The sequence below is a fragment of the Polyodon spathula genome, chromosome 8 (genome assembly GCF_017654505.1).
Source record: "Polyodon spathula isolate WHYD16114869_AA chromosome 8, ASM1765450v1, whole genome shotgun sequence".
NCBI lineage: Eukaryota > Metazoa > Chordata > Actinopteri > Acipenseriformes > Polyodontidae > Polyodon > Polyodon spathula.
In genome coordinates this window covers 6,596,173-6,613,961 of record NC_054541.1, presented here as the reverse complement: position 1 = coordinate 6,613,961, position 17,789 = coordinate 6,596,173, and the positions used below count along the sequence as shown (strand labels likewise).

Genomic DNA, 17,789 nt, shown 5'->3' with positions numbered 1-17,789 from the left:
TAAGTGTAAGTACATGGCAGGGACAGGACTGCAGTTTTAGTCCAGTTCAAGCATTTTTTTATTATTCAGTGCAAGAAACTGTTTACTCCTGCTGTATTACAATAATAGAATGTATAAAATGTCAAGTACGTTTTAAATAAATGGTCTTACGCTTCTTGACTTCCAGTTCTGCTGAATGTTTTGCAGGAGTTGCTGAAAAGGACCCCCAAAAAGCATGCTGATTGTCCCGCAGTGGAGCAAGCACTTCAAGCCATGAAGACGGTGTGCTCTAACATCAACGAGACCAAGAGACAGATGGAAAAGCTGGAGGCCTTGGAACAGCTCCAGTCACACATTGAAGGATGGGAGGTGAGATGCTAATTACTATCAGTATTATGTGTCTAAACCCATCAACTGGTGTGATCTACATATATTAACACATTTATTTTTGCCTCAATTTGCCGCACTCACTTTCTTGTCAGACACCTTATTTCGAGAGATTAGGTTCTGTAATACATTATCCAGTAACTAATACTTTTTTTATTCTAGGCCAAGTTCAGAGTTTGAATATAATTTCAGCATCAAAACGGACTTCAACTAAACAATAAACAAATAGAAAAAAAAAAGCATTTAAAAAAAACAAAAACAAAAAAAACAATGCTCGTGCCAGTTTCTCTGTTGTGTTGCTCTTGTTGGATATTGTTGGGACAAGCTGAATTTCTTGGGTTTTATGTTTTTAAACATTTTTGCCCTACAACATGATAGTCTGAATCCCAATACAGGCTTCATTTAGTTACTGTTTAATTTAACACTTAGCTGTATTCAGATATTTTCAATAGGACGTATGTACCCTTAATTCAAAAACAAAGATTAAATTGACTATTTAGATACTACTGTCAGTAGTTGTAAAAGAACATCACTCGTACTTGTTTGTCTTACACAATGCACATTGGTTCTAGGAGTACAGGTACCCTAATCTTCTACATATAATGCACACTTGATGTATAACCCAAATGTGCTGAGCTGCCTTTGCTTACACCTTTTGTATAATGTGCACCTCTTGTATAATTGAAAACACCATCATATACAGTGTAGAATAGTATACTGCACAACTCATTTAATGTACAACTTGTGTATAATACACAGAAATTGGTGATCGTGCATATTATCTTTCGAAATGTAACAGTTGAAGTTCTTGCTTCCAAAACAGCAATGATACATTGCAATGATAGGTGCAATCCACTCTCTGTACTCGGCGCCCAGCAAAGTTAACAGCTGGTTTGTGGTTGACAGTCAAAGTGTCTGCTTTTCAAGGTGTCATGTCTTAACACAGGCTTGTAAGCTTAAAGTTACTCATCTCTTGCACTGTCATGCTGGCACACAGACATTGTAATCACTGCTGCATCATGGTACTGATTCAGGATACAACAGGAGTTTGTTATTCAGTGTGAAGTCCTATGCAGTTCCAGTTTGTCAAGGTTTGAACAGGAGTGCATGATAGACATGGATAGATGTATACTGATGTGGATTGCATTTCATCTGTTTGGTAGGTGATTGCATCAAGTTTTTAAAAAGCTTTAATTATGACGATCATCGTCTCTAAGCATCATAAAAAAAAGTCATGAACCATTTGGTTAAACAGGGAAAAGAGAAAATGAATACAGTCACACACATTTCACATTCTTTAAAGCACAGAGCCTGTACAATAGATGTTCTTCATTGTAAAGTGATAGAAATGTAGACCTTGTGAAGAAGGAACAAGGCCGTGGAAATGCTGACAGAAAGGGAAGTCGTTTTTTCTGGTTCATTAAAAGTCATCAAAAGCTGTTGCATGTTTCATGCATGGTCTGCATTTGCAATTCTCTATGGAATTATTTGTGATAGTCTTTCCAATAGCAGGCTGTTTCGTTGTGATTGTGTGCGGGTGTCTGCATTATTTGTAGTCTTTATGATAGAATCAACATGTACATTTGCACCTCTGAAATCTGATGTTTAATATAAGTTTGTGATACTTGACTATCCATTTTTTGTCAGACAATATATAGAAACATTATGCACAGTATTGTAATATAGGCACTGTTAACATGGAGTAAATGTATGTGTGTGTGTGCTTATATATATATATATATATATATATATATATATATATATATATATATATATATATATATATATATATATAATTAATCTGATTCTTTGACCTGACTGAAAACATTCTTTTGCAGGTATCCATTTAATTGTCACTAAAGCTTTGCATCTTAAATCTATTTAAAGTACAAGTTTCTGATAGATACTACCATTAACTAGGAGTACCACTTCCTAGTTTTCTATACAACTATCCCTTTGACTTATGTGTTAATGCTGACCTTCATTTTTCTCTTCCTTTTCATATTTAGTGTAAGTGGTGTACTGTAATGAAGTCACAGGTCATGGTTGACGTTGAAGAGAGATCTTCCTGTAAATCTTTACTGTAGAGTGTATGGCTGTACCACTTAATTTAAACCATTTTTGTGGTTCCTCAGTTGTATGCTTTTGATATTGATAAAAGGGTACAGTATGATTTAAAGAATAGATTTACCAAGATGAATGAACGTGATTTGCAAACAGTCCTCTGGTCAACACATTTCAGTTCATGTTCATGTTAATGTTGTTATTTTTTTTTTAATAGCTGATGTGCAGGTTACACCAATGCAATTTATTACTATTTAGATTAGATTTTTTTTTTTTCCTTTTCATTCAGAAATATTTCAAAAAGGACGAGCTAATTGTGTACTATGCTAAGCCTAGAATCTACTGCAACTCAGTCAACATAACTATAACAAACAGCAAATCAGCCTATCAGAGACACTGCCCAAACAGCAGCAGTTAGGAACTGTTCCTGGGTTCTAACTAGCAGGAATACAACCTCATTTAGGTCCTTTAAATTCAGAGCTGATGAACCTGACGAATTCTCCACACTCCACACTCGTTAAAGTTTACTTCTCACACAGAATGTGATTTTAGTTACAGAAAATGCACTAGTGCAGGGGTCGGCAACCTTTTTGTGCAGTAGAGCCAAACTGAACAGAAACTTAATAGCAAGTGGTTTGCAAAAAAACAGTCTTGACAGCAAATCGAACCCTATACATGGTAAAACAGACTGCAGGGATAGAAACTCCAATAAGAGGAGGGGGTAGGTGGATGTAAATATCAGTGAGGTAGTATGTGATGAGCAAAAGTACATTTCTGTGAATGACTAAGAGAGACCTATTTTGTCAGAAGAGCCAAGTATGGCTCACGGGAGACAGGTTGGTGACCCCTGCAGTAGTGTGTGCTTGCCTTTTAAGTTACAGCGTGGAGAGCCATAGCAATGGCCATAAAGCAAATCTACCCTGAAAACAGCAGGTTTTATTCAATTGTAGCACAGATATAAGTTCATTTATTGCACAGCACCAGCAGGAATCCGATCCAAACCGTGTAAATATACCCTCTACCATGCAGTTACAGTGCGAAACATGTAATTATAGCCATGCAGTTATACTGCTGGGATTTGAATAATTGAATTTATATGCTATGTTCTGCTCCAACACAGCATATCTCAGTTCCGTTACTGAAGTTGCTTTGTTGCCACTATATTATTCCATACATAGTGGCAGAGGTCAAATGGAGATAAATAAAAAACACAAAAATACAGTATATTTGCACACATCTGAATAATAATGATCCAGCTCACTGTTATTCATAAGTAGCACCATTGCGTTGATATCTTGGCAAGACATAAGTGTGAAAACTCTAGGCACCACACAGCACTGTCAAGCACATCATAAAGATTTTTTTTTGTTATAAAGCTGTAGTAGTAAAGGAGAGAACACATTTGGCATTATAGTATGCATGTCATACATTTTTGAAGTTCTAAATGATGAAAATAAGATATTTAAAAAGTTAAAAAATGCATAAAACAGCAGTACAGTATTATGTATTGCTTTATTTATTATATATATATATATATATAATATATATATATATATATATATATATATATATATATATATATACACACACGCGCACACACACACACATTTAGATACATAAATTATTTCATATGCAGTAGATGACTGTCTGACCTTTTATAAAAGGTCAAAGGAATTGCCTCATTGGGAAGGGGTGATCAGTCGTGGGTGTCATGAGTTTACTGCTCCAATACAGCCACTTTTAAATGATGTCACACTCTTGTCCTGTATCAAAGAATATCTGAGAACATCTGCAACATTAAGAACCACCACTAACCAAAGACATATTCCTTTGAACTGGGATGTAAATTATATACACATGATCATTTTTGAAAGCGCTCTATTAAACTCGTTAGGAGTGGAAGCTCAGTTTGTCACTATCGTATACGTCCTACAATAGAAACTGGCTGATTCAGTTAGTCTACACATCTGACCTCAATCCAACAGCTGTTTATACTTTTGTGCCTCTTTCTTTGAGTTTTTTGTGCATTTTTATGTTAGAAAGTTGGCGGACTATGAAGGTTATTATAAAAAACTTCATTAGACGATCTGGATTAAATGTCCTAAATTTCTTATACAATGATGTGGATCCAGATCCTTTTATTGGATGAAGTCACGATCTCAGAATTTTCAGAGAAGCTGCCAAAACGTATTGTCTAGCTGTTAAAACCCACCATTTCCTTGCCTCCTTTTCCTACCCCAGGTAAACTTCTGTTTTATATCACAGCTGATTGTGCTACAAAAACTGTTGAGTATCTGGCAACTAGCCTGCATAAAATTATATATATATATATATATATATATATATATATATATATATATATATATATATATATATATATATATATATATATATATGCCTACAGTGCCTATAGGAAGTATTCACCCCTTTGGACGTTTTATTCACCCCCTTGGACAGTTTGTTGTGTTACAAACTGAAATCTTGATGCATTTAAATGGGATTTTTTTCCTTTGATTTACACAACCTACTCAACACTTTTAATGTGTGAAAAAATGGGGGAAGGGGGGTGAAAAAACAAATCAATCAAAAAAAAAAACCTGAAAAGTCTTCATTCGATAAGTGTTCACCCCCTTTGCTGTGACACTCCTAAATAAGCTCAGGTGCAACCAACTGCCTTCAGAATTCACATTTTTAAGTTAAATGGAGTCCAATAAAAGTGGTTCACATGATTTCAGATTAAATAAATGGGTCCCACAGTTGGGAAGTGCATTTAAAGCAAAGATACTACCAGGAAGACCAAGGAGCTTTTAAAACAACTCTGGGATAAAGTTATGGAAAGGTACAGATCAGGGGAGGGATATAAAAAGATTTCAAAGGGATTCAATATCCCTTGGAGCACAGTAAATTGATCATTAAGTGTAAGATATACGGCACCACCCAGAATCTGCTTAGAGCAGGCCGCCCTCCCAAACTGAGCAGCCAGGTAAGAAGGGCATTGGTCAGAGAAGCCACCAAGAGGCCAATGACAACTGTGAAAGACCTACAGCATTCCATGGCTGAGATGGGAGAAATTGTCTATGTGTCAACAATAGTTGAGGTACTCCACAAATCTGGTCTGTATTGAAGAGTGGCAATAAGGAAGCCATTTCTGAAAAAAAGCCCATGTAAAATCCTGCTTGGAATTTGCAAAAAGGCATGTGGGAGGCTCTGAAAACATGTGGCAAAAGATTCTGTGGTCCGATTACACAAAAACTAAATTTGGCCTAAATGCAAACGTTATGTCTGGTGCAAACCCAACTCAGCACATCACCCAGGTAACAACATCCCTACTGTGAAGCATGGTGGTGGCAGCATCATGCTTTGGGGATGCTTTTCATCGGTAGGAACTGGGAAGATTGTCAAGGTAGAGGGCAAAATGGATGGAGCTAAATACAGGTAAATCTTTGAGGAAAATCTGTTTCAGTCTGCAAAAGACCTAAGACTGGGACGGAGATTCACCTTTCAGCAAGACAATGACCCCAAGCACACAGCCAAAGCGACACTGGAGTGGCTTAAAAAAAAGAAAGTGAATGTCCTAGAGTGGCCCAGTCAAAGCCCGGACTTGAATCCGATTGAGAATCTGTAGCAAGACTTGATTGCTGTCCTCCAAGATTGCTGTCCTCCAACGATCCCCATCCAACTTGACAGAGCTTGATTAGTTTTGCCAAGAAGAACGGACGAATAATGCACGATCCAGATGTGCAAACCTGGTAGAGACTAACCCCAAAAGACTCACAGCTGTAATTGCTGCCAAAGGTGGTTCTACCAAGTATTGACTCAGGGGGTCAAAGGAAAAATAAATCCAATTTAAATGCATCAAGATGTCAGGTTGTAACATAATACACTGAAAATATCCAAGGGGCATGAATACTTGCTAGATACACTACATATATATATATATATATATAAAATTCACCTTTTCTAATGTTAGCTTAGTGTTCGTCTGTGCAGTTATTAGGGATGCACTGAATGCACCCAATACAGAATCCATCTCAAAAGATTTGGCCCAATACCGAACCCAATACCGAATCTACAAAAACTGTCAAGAAAACTGAAGTTGAATGAAAAACAGACTGGCAGCTACTAACAAGGACGCACACAATCTATAGTTTTGAGCCTTTAAGTTAATAGTATTTTTATTACTGAATGGAAATATATTCCTGACTAAGATTTCAGTTTGAAAAGTACACAGTTTACCGCTAGCCCCCTTCCCCACAACAGAAACTTCAAAATACAGAACCATTTACTTTACCTTTACAAGAAAGAAGAGCTGCGTCTTTGTCTAACCCTCTATTGTCTTTAATGATGTTTCAACCTGTGTCACCTGAGCTGAAAGCTATGAGGAAAAAATTTCCGAAATTAACGAAATAAAACCCACGTTGATTTAAGTCCACCGTGTGTATAACACATATCAAATAGGCTACGGCATAAAAATATTTTAATAAAGCACAACAGTCCCCAAGTGGTTCAACTTGTGGCAAAATGCCCCGCCCCTCTGTTTTGTGTTATATGTTGTGTGTTAATGTTGGTGTATAGTCATTGGTACACGGGATATAAATGGGTCTGTGTAACACGAGTGTTTAAAATGTATATTTGTATTTAGGCACGAGGATTGCACAGCACTTCACGTGCAAGTAAAATGTAATAATATGTGAGCATGGGGAATTGCACTTTATTAATTCACATGCAGTTGTACCGCGACTCCAATTGAATGATTGATTAGCAGTTGAGTCTCGGTACAGCTGCATAAAAGCAGCATGTTTTCACTCACTCTGGGTTGTGTGTTCGGTGAGTGGAGTATGGGATTGGAGACAGAGGTAACAATAAAAATAATAGTTAAATTATCAGATCACTGTGTTTGTCTGTGTAGTCCATTTTGTTTGTCTCTTTAATTTGGCGAAAGTGCCGTGTCCTGTGTTTTTGTTTGTTACAACCTTTTTATTTACTGTTCTGTTCATTCACCCCATGCTGAGCGAAACTAATCGCTCAGCTCCACCCAACTCCACCTCTCTGTTGTTTATTTCCTGGTTCCTGTTTATGGTCTGACGTCACCGACTACAGCCGTCTTTGTGACACACATAATTTAATTTACAACAACGACTTGCACATCTGACAGTTGTAAAGTTGTAAAATATATATATTTCTGTGCACCGATTTTTTTCTCAGTATTATCTCTAGAATACGTTTGACAGACAAAGCAACATGGCACAAAAGTCTACAATAGTTTGTCATTAATATGTATTACAGGTTTACTGTGTAACTTTACTCCATGAAAGTGTTTGCATTCAGCATCTGAGTGATGTGTTTAGTGTATGCGCCACCAGTAATTTAGGGAGTTGAGAGCTGCGACAGAGTTCATCAAACGTGTTCTTGTTATTAAATACAATAATTTTGTTCAATACTGGATTCATGTCTTTTATTTAAAGAACTGCACACATTAGCATGTTTTAAATTGGATGTGCGTCTGGGCAGATAATGGATTCGGATTCGTTTCACCGAATCCTAAGTATTCGTCAGAATCCGAACCCTTCTCAAAATTTAGGCATTCAGGCCAAATCCGAAACTGAATCCTGTATTCGGTGCATCCGCAGCAGTTATAGAGGATCTTATATGTGTTCAGCTTCCTAAATGAAAGTGACTTCCTCAGCAGAAAATATCAGAATGGTCACATGAATTCAGTAAACTTTTCCATTTTTGTTTTGGAATGTAAAAAAGCAAAGCTGGTTCAGCACAATTTATTACGTTAACTCTTCGAGTTGCTGGTTCTTGGCTCAGAACTTGGGGTAACTGCAGTAACCCCTTTACCTCTCATTCTGCACACACCACTGTAACTAGACAGGATGTGGAATATGCAGGAGGTCTTGCAGAAAGATTGATTCAGCTACTGTTGCTTTGATCCAGACTGACTACATGAACTGCTTGTCAAGTAAAGATTAAGATCAGCAGAATTAGGCAGTGATCGAGGAACCAAGTCAGATTCCCTTTGCAGAGAAGTTTCAGCCATTACAGCCTTTAGTATGACTCCCGTGCCTCTGCTTCCTAATTTAACCAAAGCATTAATGTCTCATACTGCTTTGCAATAAGAATATCTTATTTCTCTCCTTGGAGCTGAGGTTTTGATTGAACTTTTGCAATCTGAGTATGTTCTACCCCTAAGATAATACACACAATAGCGCTCTGGATAAAATGAAAGCAACGCTGACTGTAAAATGAATGCATTAAGGAATGTATGTCGCCTTTGGTTTTAGGGAGGTGCACAGTCGGCTCCAGTAATCGATCCGTTTTCTGGTGTCTAATACTGAGGCATCATTTTTTCTTTCCCCTTTTTGTGGGCCACGGTACCTGTGATTTTGTACAGAGATGACACATTTGATCGTTATTTAAAGAAGTGTTATACGTGGAAACTAAAGGCAAAAAGGGGAAATCAAGCACATGCTTAAATAAAACAAAAACAGAACTCTTGGGCCTCATAGAAACACACATCCTGTAAATGAAACCTACACATGATTATCAAGCATTAGTCAATTTTCACTTTCAGAATATGCCTGTTGATCATGCTGTATTGAACCTGCTTTACAAAACCCATTGGGATCAGCTTATTTCTTTATTTTACCAGGATTTTGGCATTTACAATTAGTTATACATATTTAATAAACCAAACTCTATGGACATGCTGTTTTAGGGAGGTATGGATGATTGCCAACAGAAAGATGCACAGGATTTCCTGTCAGTGTTTTAGCAGACTGTTAAATGCCTGTTAAATTGCTGTTAGATGGAACTAAAAAACAAACTGATTTTAGAGTTAAGAAGAAAAATTAGGGACATTACAATTTTATTAAATCCTTCTGCCACTTATGCTTAACTTCAGTTATAATTTAACAAGAGAGACTAATTCAAAGCTCCTTAAATGGAACTATCATATAATATGTTTTCAAATTATGTGTATGACTTCTTATCAAGAGGTAACTGGTTCTAAATATGTGTCTTTACATTTTTAGTAGAATCTGTTCTCTAAATGAAAGTTTATTCCAGAAGAGTGAAAACACAACCATTAGTATACCATTATCATAAACTACTGCAACCTAATGAATGAATAGTTCTGTTTGTAATATGTGTTTTGTTTTAATTTGCAGGGTACCAATCTGACTGATATTTGCACAGAGCCCTTACTCCATGGTACTTTACTGAAGATTTCTGCAGGAAACATTCAAGAGAGAGTATTCTTCCTGTTTGACAATCTCCTAGTCTACTGTAAACGGAAATCAAGGTACAGTATGCCTGATTCTTGTTGGGCACACAGTTAATTAAGAAACACAATGTGATACACACAGCCCTGATTCCGGATTTTCTCTTAAAACGGAATCCAGACTATTCTGTTTGCATCATTCGACATTCTAGTCATGTACACTCCATGGGTATGGGCATGTTTTGCCTCTTTGTTCCTTCATCAGTATGCGGCAGCTGTTCTCTTAACCCAGAAAGGTACCTGAAGAGACTCATAGAAGGAATTTCCCTTGGGTTATAGTTAATAGGTAATGATCTATAGTGGAATGTTCTACTCACGCATGACATAAGAGCAAATTGGATTGCACATGCTGCATAACAACAGCTGGAATGGTGGGGGTTGGTTTTCAGCATATATATATATATATATATATATATATATATATATATATATATATATATATTATATATATATATATATATATATAAATTATACATAACTAGAAAAAATATACAAATGTAATGGATTCCTGGGTACTAAAATGTATATTTCCAAACTTACTGTGCAGAGTTGCAGGGAAGAAATCAATTAAAAGGACAAAGTCGATGAATGGACCTCTCTATTTGTTCAGAGGGAGAATAAACACAGAGGTGATGGAGGTGGAGAATGTGGAAGATGGGACAGGTATGTCTCTGAAGTATCACTAGGAACGGGACTAGTCTGTGGATAGATTATTATTTCATCTGCTACTTATGGTCTTGTCTTACCTTTTTCTTCACTTGTCCTATAATTGAATATGTGCTGTTACAAAGATACTTATTAAGAAGATGAAACCCCAGGGAGCTCTGAGAAGACAGTATCTAAACAGATGTTGCCTCTTTCTGTAGTCAGGTAATGATCAAAGCAGAACAAGACTCATTGAATCAACAAGACTCACTGAAGTGATCCTGTTCTGTTTTGTGGGTGGAGTTTGCAGTAACGAAGAGCTCAATTATAAAATATATGGAAGTACAAAAATGTCTTTTCTTGTATTTTTTATTAATTTAAAAATTGAAAGTGTATTTCTATTCAGGGATACCAAGATGTTTAGTCAGCAAATGGTCACACCGCATAACACAAAAGACAGTGCTACTTAACAGTTCTGTAATTCCCTTTTGTAGATACAGTATAGGAAAGTGTTGCCTTGTTATGGTAGCTTATTTAATGGTTCAAAGAACTGTCCCTTGGTCATAACTCCAAATGTAATGTTCCATTTGTGAAATGTCTGACACTAGCGATGCAATATAATCTCTAAGATATTTATAAATGATCTGTTTACAACACCTTGTAGACCTAGTGTCTGAATCTTGTTTATGTACACGATGGGTTTGTCTCGGAGATGGTGTTACTAAGGAACAGTGTTACTAAGGAACAAAGTCATGGCTGTGCTGTATAATCTAGTGTCTGTCAGTGTGGCTGAAGGTAAGATACATCACAGGAAGTGCTATCGGTTTCACCTGTAGAACTCTTCTCACTGCATCACAGTTGGCAACTCTGAACTTGTGAAGTTTTCTGTGCCGTCTGAATGCTGTGAAGTTTCAGTAGACCACAAAGAAAAACATCTTGCCAACTCAGTGCATCATAAAAATAGATTTTTTTTTTTTTTTAGTAACAGAAGTAGCAGTATAAAGACACTGTTGTAGATGCTAGATGTTGGTCTTTTATTATTATCTAAATCCAAGTTGCAAAAACAATGTACTGTTTACAGCATACAAATGTATATTTTGTGATTACATGAAACGTGCTATGTAATTATTAGTCCAAAAATGCCAAATGAGGACCATATTATCATTGAAAATGCATTTGCATTCATTTATTTTCAGAGCGAATCAAGATATATTTTACTGAGACCAAGGACAAGCAACGAATCACACATGATTCAAAGTTGCTTAACTAACCACACATTGCAATTGCTGATTTATAGAGATGGTATTTTAAAGACAATGATCAATGGTCATGGAAATTCTTTCTTAAGGAAAACTGGTTGAACTTCCAAAGCTTTACCACATCTGCTTTATTGACAAGAATGTTGCTCCCTCCAGCAATTCTTGCCTATTGATTATGTATCAAAAGCAGCCTAACTTTGTATAGTCCCCCACACCCCCCCCCCTCTAAAAAGCATCACATCATGTCTTTTAATGATCTCCACAAAGGAGCACTCCTACCATACTTACTTATATTTATTTTATTGTATTCCTGCCGTTATTTGACGTCAAGTAACCTCTGTAAATTAGATTGCATCTCTGAGGACTTTTCTCTGAATGGCTTTTCAACCTTCAGAATAATGTGCTCTAGGGATTCTGTTGAGCTTGGCTTTCACTGTATTTTCAATGGGGCGGGGGATCCACCAGTACCTGTAACTGAAATGCTACTGTATGGCAACACCACAGTGCATGTATTCATTCCGTGGTTTCCATGGTTTCAGTGCTGTCAGGTTCCAGGGAAATCCCTGGTTCAAATCCAGAGTAAGAGTTCTGAAAAAAATGAACCTCTTTGATTTAAAAGCGATGGTTTCTCTGTGTTTTATCCTCAATGACAGAGGCTCTTTGACGTGGCCAGGGTTTTGAGGGAGCATTTAGTTTTTCTGGACTTACTTTCACTTTGGCAACAGAGGAAGCTTTTAATACCTGTTTATATGCCTGTATAGTGGAAAAGCACAGGCAGAGACATGTTAATAAGAGTTTGATGCTCTTTGGAGCTAACATTGTGCCAGCCTGTACTGTGTGTAGCTTAACCGGTGCCTTTTGAGAACACTAATATTAACAAACAGGAAAAAAAAAAAAAAAAATTACAGGACAAAATAGTTTTAAACATCTAGTCCGAAATGAATACAAAGGTGGTTAGATTTGTCATCCAGCTGTTTTACTATTGATTTGGTACAGATATTGATGGATACAGTTCCATTTTGAATTGGATTAAAAATTCTTTGTGTTGAGAATGAAATGATGCCCCAGACCCTTCGACAGCTCCTCTTATGCGCTGCTTGAAATCTGTCCGATATTCCTGCTTTAAATCTCATCCCATGAGCGTGTCATAAACCAAGAGGATGAAATGAGGAGGACTTTTGCTGAGTCTGCAAACCATAAATACATTTTCCAGTACCGGTCCCAGCACTCAGATTATAGTCACGCTATACAGTGAAGTTCATTCATTCATTATGAGAATGTCTTTATGAATATATAAAGGGCTGGTGCTGTGCTTTTGACAAGCCAGACATCCCCTGGTCAACACAGTATTGTTAGGTGTCAGCACTAGCCTTGTGCAATACAAGTATATGTGTAAAGAGAATGGAAAAAAAAAACAAAAAAAAAACATATATGTACTTAGGAAGCTCTATCTGGTATAGAGCCTCCTGTGTTACATTCTATGTGAACTGCTACCTCTTATTAGTGGCACATTAGTAATAGCAAGAATAGCAAGTCATTTCAAAACAAATATCACCTGCAAATATGACCACATGGGTCGTAGTTCATAAGCCCTAAAATTATTGCCTCCAGGATAATTCCCTGGAGGGGGCATTCTTATCAGTCCTAATGAAAGTAAATCCTTGGTGGCCGGACCAAAGACAGAAGACTGCTCTTAATGTATTACCCCCCTTGTGAATTGCAAGGTCTTAGCTTAAATAATCTATTTCAGTGTTCAATTACTTTTTCCACATAATCGAGAAGCCATTACTCTGGAAAGCACCAAGGTTTAAATATGCTCACCCTTTCATATTCTTTAAGAGGGCTGCATTTCTGCAATAGCAACTTCTAAACTGTTCTTTTCCCTTTCACAATGCAGTACGAGTTTATGATGTTGGCTGAGGGAGACTTTCTTAACATGGGGTTAGGCTTCCTTAAATTAGTTTTTGTTGGTTTCTGGGAATATCTGTACATATTGCCAACCACACAATTTATGTGTGTTCCAGCAGTTGAATCTTTTGGCAAACGCTGATACACAACACATCACCCGTCTGGAATTTTCATTCCCTCTTCCTGATTTTCTGTTTTGCAGCGGATTACCATAGCAATGGCTACACAGTGACAAATGGCTGGAAGATCCACAACACAGCAAAAAACAAATGGTTTGTCTGCATGGCCAAAAACCCTGAGGACAAGCAGAAGTGGCTGGACGCCATTCTAAAGGAGAGGGAGCAGAGAGAGAGTGAGTAACGGGAAGATCTATTTGTGTTTTCTCTTCCTCCTGACTGCAGTTTGATGAACAGCAGTTTGACAGGATAGCCTTCTGTGAAGTGTGGCAGAGAAAGTCACCCAGTCTCTCTGTCAGGGCAAGGACTGACCTGCTCCCCTCCCAGAGGAGCAGATGGTCCGTGCAACACAGGCTTATGTAGTACAGACCCGGCATGCTGTTTGCAGTTTTATTTTAATGCTCACTTTAAGTGCTTCATAAGTTAGCGGTTGACAGGAATAAGAATGTAAGCATGGTGTGTGCTCAAGGGACGCAGGGCATTGGTAACATCAATTTTGCACCCCTTCTTTACTACTTGACACTGGACACAAGTGGCTTGGTTTTTACAGGAACAGAATAGCAAATCTTGGTTGAAATAAATGTTTTATGTCAGCAATAGAAACTTACGTTAATCAATATCGCGTATAATGCGTGTGTCAAATGGAAAGTGAACAAAATGGAATTTCATTTAACCTACTCTACATAAATTATTCAAAAACATTAGGTAATATTGAAAGAAAGTTTATTATTATTTAATTTATTGGTGGTGAACAGCTTAGTAATTGAGTAGTAAGACCCTGTGTTATACATTAGCCATGCAACTTTCAGTATATGTTTCTGTATTTTTTTTTTTTCCATCCATTACTTTTTAAAAAAGAAAAACAAGGCATGATGAGCCCAATTCACAAACCTCCAATTTATGGGTTTCAAAGTCGGTTTTCATGAATGAAATACAGTTTGATGTCCATGAAACTGCTCTGGACTGCTGAATATATTTCATGCTTCTAATAACTCATGAAGAGCCTCTACACCAAATACAGAAATAAGGGGCTTTACACTGTTCATGACAGGACATTCATCTGTGCTATGAAACCACAATAGTCAATATGTGGCTTAAAAAGAAACCAGCAAACAGAAAAGACACTTGATCTTAAACAACTGAAACGAGTTGAAAGCAAATTGTTGACCTTGGTCAGGAGTGAAGAAGTAATGGCAGACAGCCAGACAGATTGTTGAGCCAAACATACTAGTCTAAAATTGTTTACTATTCTTAAAAGAGGAGCCACTCTCACCATACCCTGTGTTTTATGAGGGTTGACCGGGAATCCAAAAATGTATTTCTGTTATTCCTCAGGTGAATATCTTTACATTTGGTTTGTTTCTGTCACCAAAATAACTCATGGTGACAAAAGCTGCAGTAAAGCTGAAATGACACAAGGTATGCATTACGAGTAGATTAAAGATTATTACCAGACGCTTTTGCATACTTTTAAGTACTTGGCAGTAGCATGTGTTTAAAGTTGTAATGATGCTTATCAAACAAAGCTATTAAAGTAAGTCATTCTATGTTTTCAACTTTTTCATTTCATTCTAATGTTCATGTCAGCAGCACGAAGGTAACTCTGGATACATGGATTACAAGAAGCTCATCCTTATCTGAGCTGAAGCACACTGTAGTCTGACTGTGATATCAGAATATATATAGAAGAGCTCTAGAACACAATACATTGCCCATATACTGCACTTGTTAAGAGCCTCAGCTATTTCTTACTCTTAGATCATTAAGCACCCTCCATATGAAATCAAGAATGATGTACTTATATGGCTAAACAAATCTTTCGAAAGCATGCTTTCATTTTGCTTCACTGGCTTTGAACAGATTGCAACATATTGATATAAAGTAGGTCCAGTCTCTTTTATTGCAGTTCATTAAAGAATTAGTGGCTCTTATCCATTGCCTGGTTGTATGTTTCGAGGTCAGATAAGTACACTTATTATCATGCTGAGATAAAAAAAAAAAAAAAAAAAATCTACATTCTTAAAAAAGGTAATCTTTCTGGTGTAGACAAGTGTTTTATATTCTTCAATAGTGTACTGAGTGATTCGATCTAATAATGCTTGGAGTGTTATCATTCACACCTGCATGAACGTGGAAATATTAGATGTTAGAAGCGTGTAGCCCTTTCTGCATGTGGAGCAGGCTGGCAGTAATAGAGTGCAAGGGTCAATACAGAGGAGTATACTACTTTAGTGTATTGAGCCTGGACTTATGTTAAAGCTCTTGATGGAGGCTGTTTGTTTATTTATTTATTTTGTATTATACCTTTTTGTATTGTCTATTGTATTTCCCTTATATACTGATATTAGGCTGTTACTGAGAACCACCACCCACTGAATCCACTGAAATGTGTATTTTTGTTCTTTCCAATATCCCACTTTTAACGTGTAATGGCACATACTGTTAGTGCGGGCATTAGGAATGTACAAAAGCGCTGACTTCCAGGTATGAAATAACGTAACCCCAAACACCTGACAGTAACATTATTGCATGAATTGATCCCCTGGCCTTGGAAACATTGCTTTGTCTGGTGTCAGGGTTGTTTAGGAAAAATATTTGTGTATGCACCCCCAGTGGTCCCAAGGCTTCAGTTTAGGGGACTAGATTTCTATTCACTTGGTTATAGTGGTATATTAAATGACTTGCAATGTAACTGTGTTATCTTTGTGCCGCGCACAGCTCATAAATTATTCAAGAAGATGAAGATAATCTTTGATTTTTCCGCAGCCATTCATCAGTGCAGAAACACTGTATTCTACGATACCAGATGGAGTAAAAACATTAAGAACAGTAGCAAATATACAGATACAGGTTACATTAGGGTGCTTATAGTAAAATAACATGTATAATCTATACGTTAATACTAACATGTATAATCTATGCATTAATACTAAAATAACATTTAGTATTCCAGTACTACATATTCTACTATCGGGTGTTTTATAGTTACGTGCGATTTATATATTTTGGTATTGCGTCATGCATTCAAGGCATCCTAAATATTATATTTCAAAAGTGGCCTGTTGGTGTAATGAGAGATTTTCCGAATCTGTCACACAGCTGCACAGTTACTAAAATTGGAATCTTTTGAATTGGTTATGCTTAAATGTTAAACAAGTTCTCCCATTTTTATCTATACTGGCCATAGTGAGATACAGCAATTCCACAAATAAAGACTGGTGTTCCTGGCAGCTGGTCAAGCTGAATGCTTCTGGAATCAGTGCCTGAAACAGCTGAAGTTGGCTGTAGGATAGTGCAGTAATCTGGTTTTCTTCAAAGCTGCTCTTTGTTCCTCTATTCCAGCTGCTCGCATTCTTACCCACGCTCTCCTGTTTAGTATTGTGTTCCACAGTTCTGATTAATTCTGATTATTTTCTAGGTGAAATGTATTTTGCGAATGCCCATGTGTGACCATTTTGCTTGTCTCTCCACTGCAAATAAAGTTTCCGATGTGTTGAAGTTACTCCATTTCTACCGGCTCTGATCTAACCAGCTGGCGCTTTGAGGAAATCAATTGAAATCCCTTTGTTGCAATCCTCATTTCTGATCAGTTATAAATCAAGCTGCTTTTATACTGTACTGTAGAGGGCCCACATTGTTACATTCCTATAGTAGGTGTGTTTATTGCAGTTTGCTTCATTGTTTTACCATATTACAAAGTGACTGTATGCTGTGTAACTAGTGCAGTGCTGCTACAGTGCACACTTAAGTACCTTGAACTCTTCACTGGAACTGAAGAGTTCAAGGTAGGAAAAAAGCCTAATAGGTAGGAAAATTAAGAAGTTTCCAGTTATAGGCAATGTTTATTTCAACAGATTCTTGAGTCATTGCTTTGCTTAGATTGGCATCATACAAAAGTGCAAAGTCTCCATGCTAAGCTTGGTGTAAGCAGTGCATGAACATCACAGTGACTTTGGTTGTAAGAAGCAAGATTTGAACTCTTGTATGTTACATGTATTTTTTAGTTGTGCTCCATCCAGTTCTGTTTTCATTGTCAGTTGATGGAAAGCATCCAATTGGTTGAGGCCACTCAGTTCGCTTGAGGAC

At 37.0% G+C, this 17,789-nt stretch overlaps 1 protein-coding gene across 1 annotated transcript in view; it reads left to right on the top strand.

The window, feature by feature from the left end:
• The window catches only part of LOC121319256 (phosphatidylinositol 3,4,5-trisphosphate-dependent Rac exchanger 1 protein-like), a 112,389-nt gene that overhangs the window by 39,819 nt on the left and 54,781 nt on the right, over positions 1-17,789 (top strand). The window contains exons 6-9 of the mRNA XM_041256486.1: positions 187-348; positions 9,603-9,736; positions 10,263-10,378; positions 13,730-13,879. Coding sequence (XP_041112420.1) covers positions 187-348; positions 9,603-9,736; positions 10,263-10,378; positions 13,730-13,879 — 562 coding nt within the window. The remainder of the gene's footprint in view (positions 1-186; positions 349-9,602; positions 9,737-10,262; positions 10,379-13,729; positions 13,880-17,789) is intronic.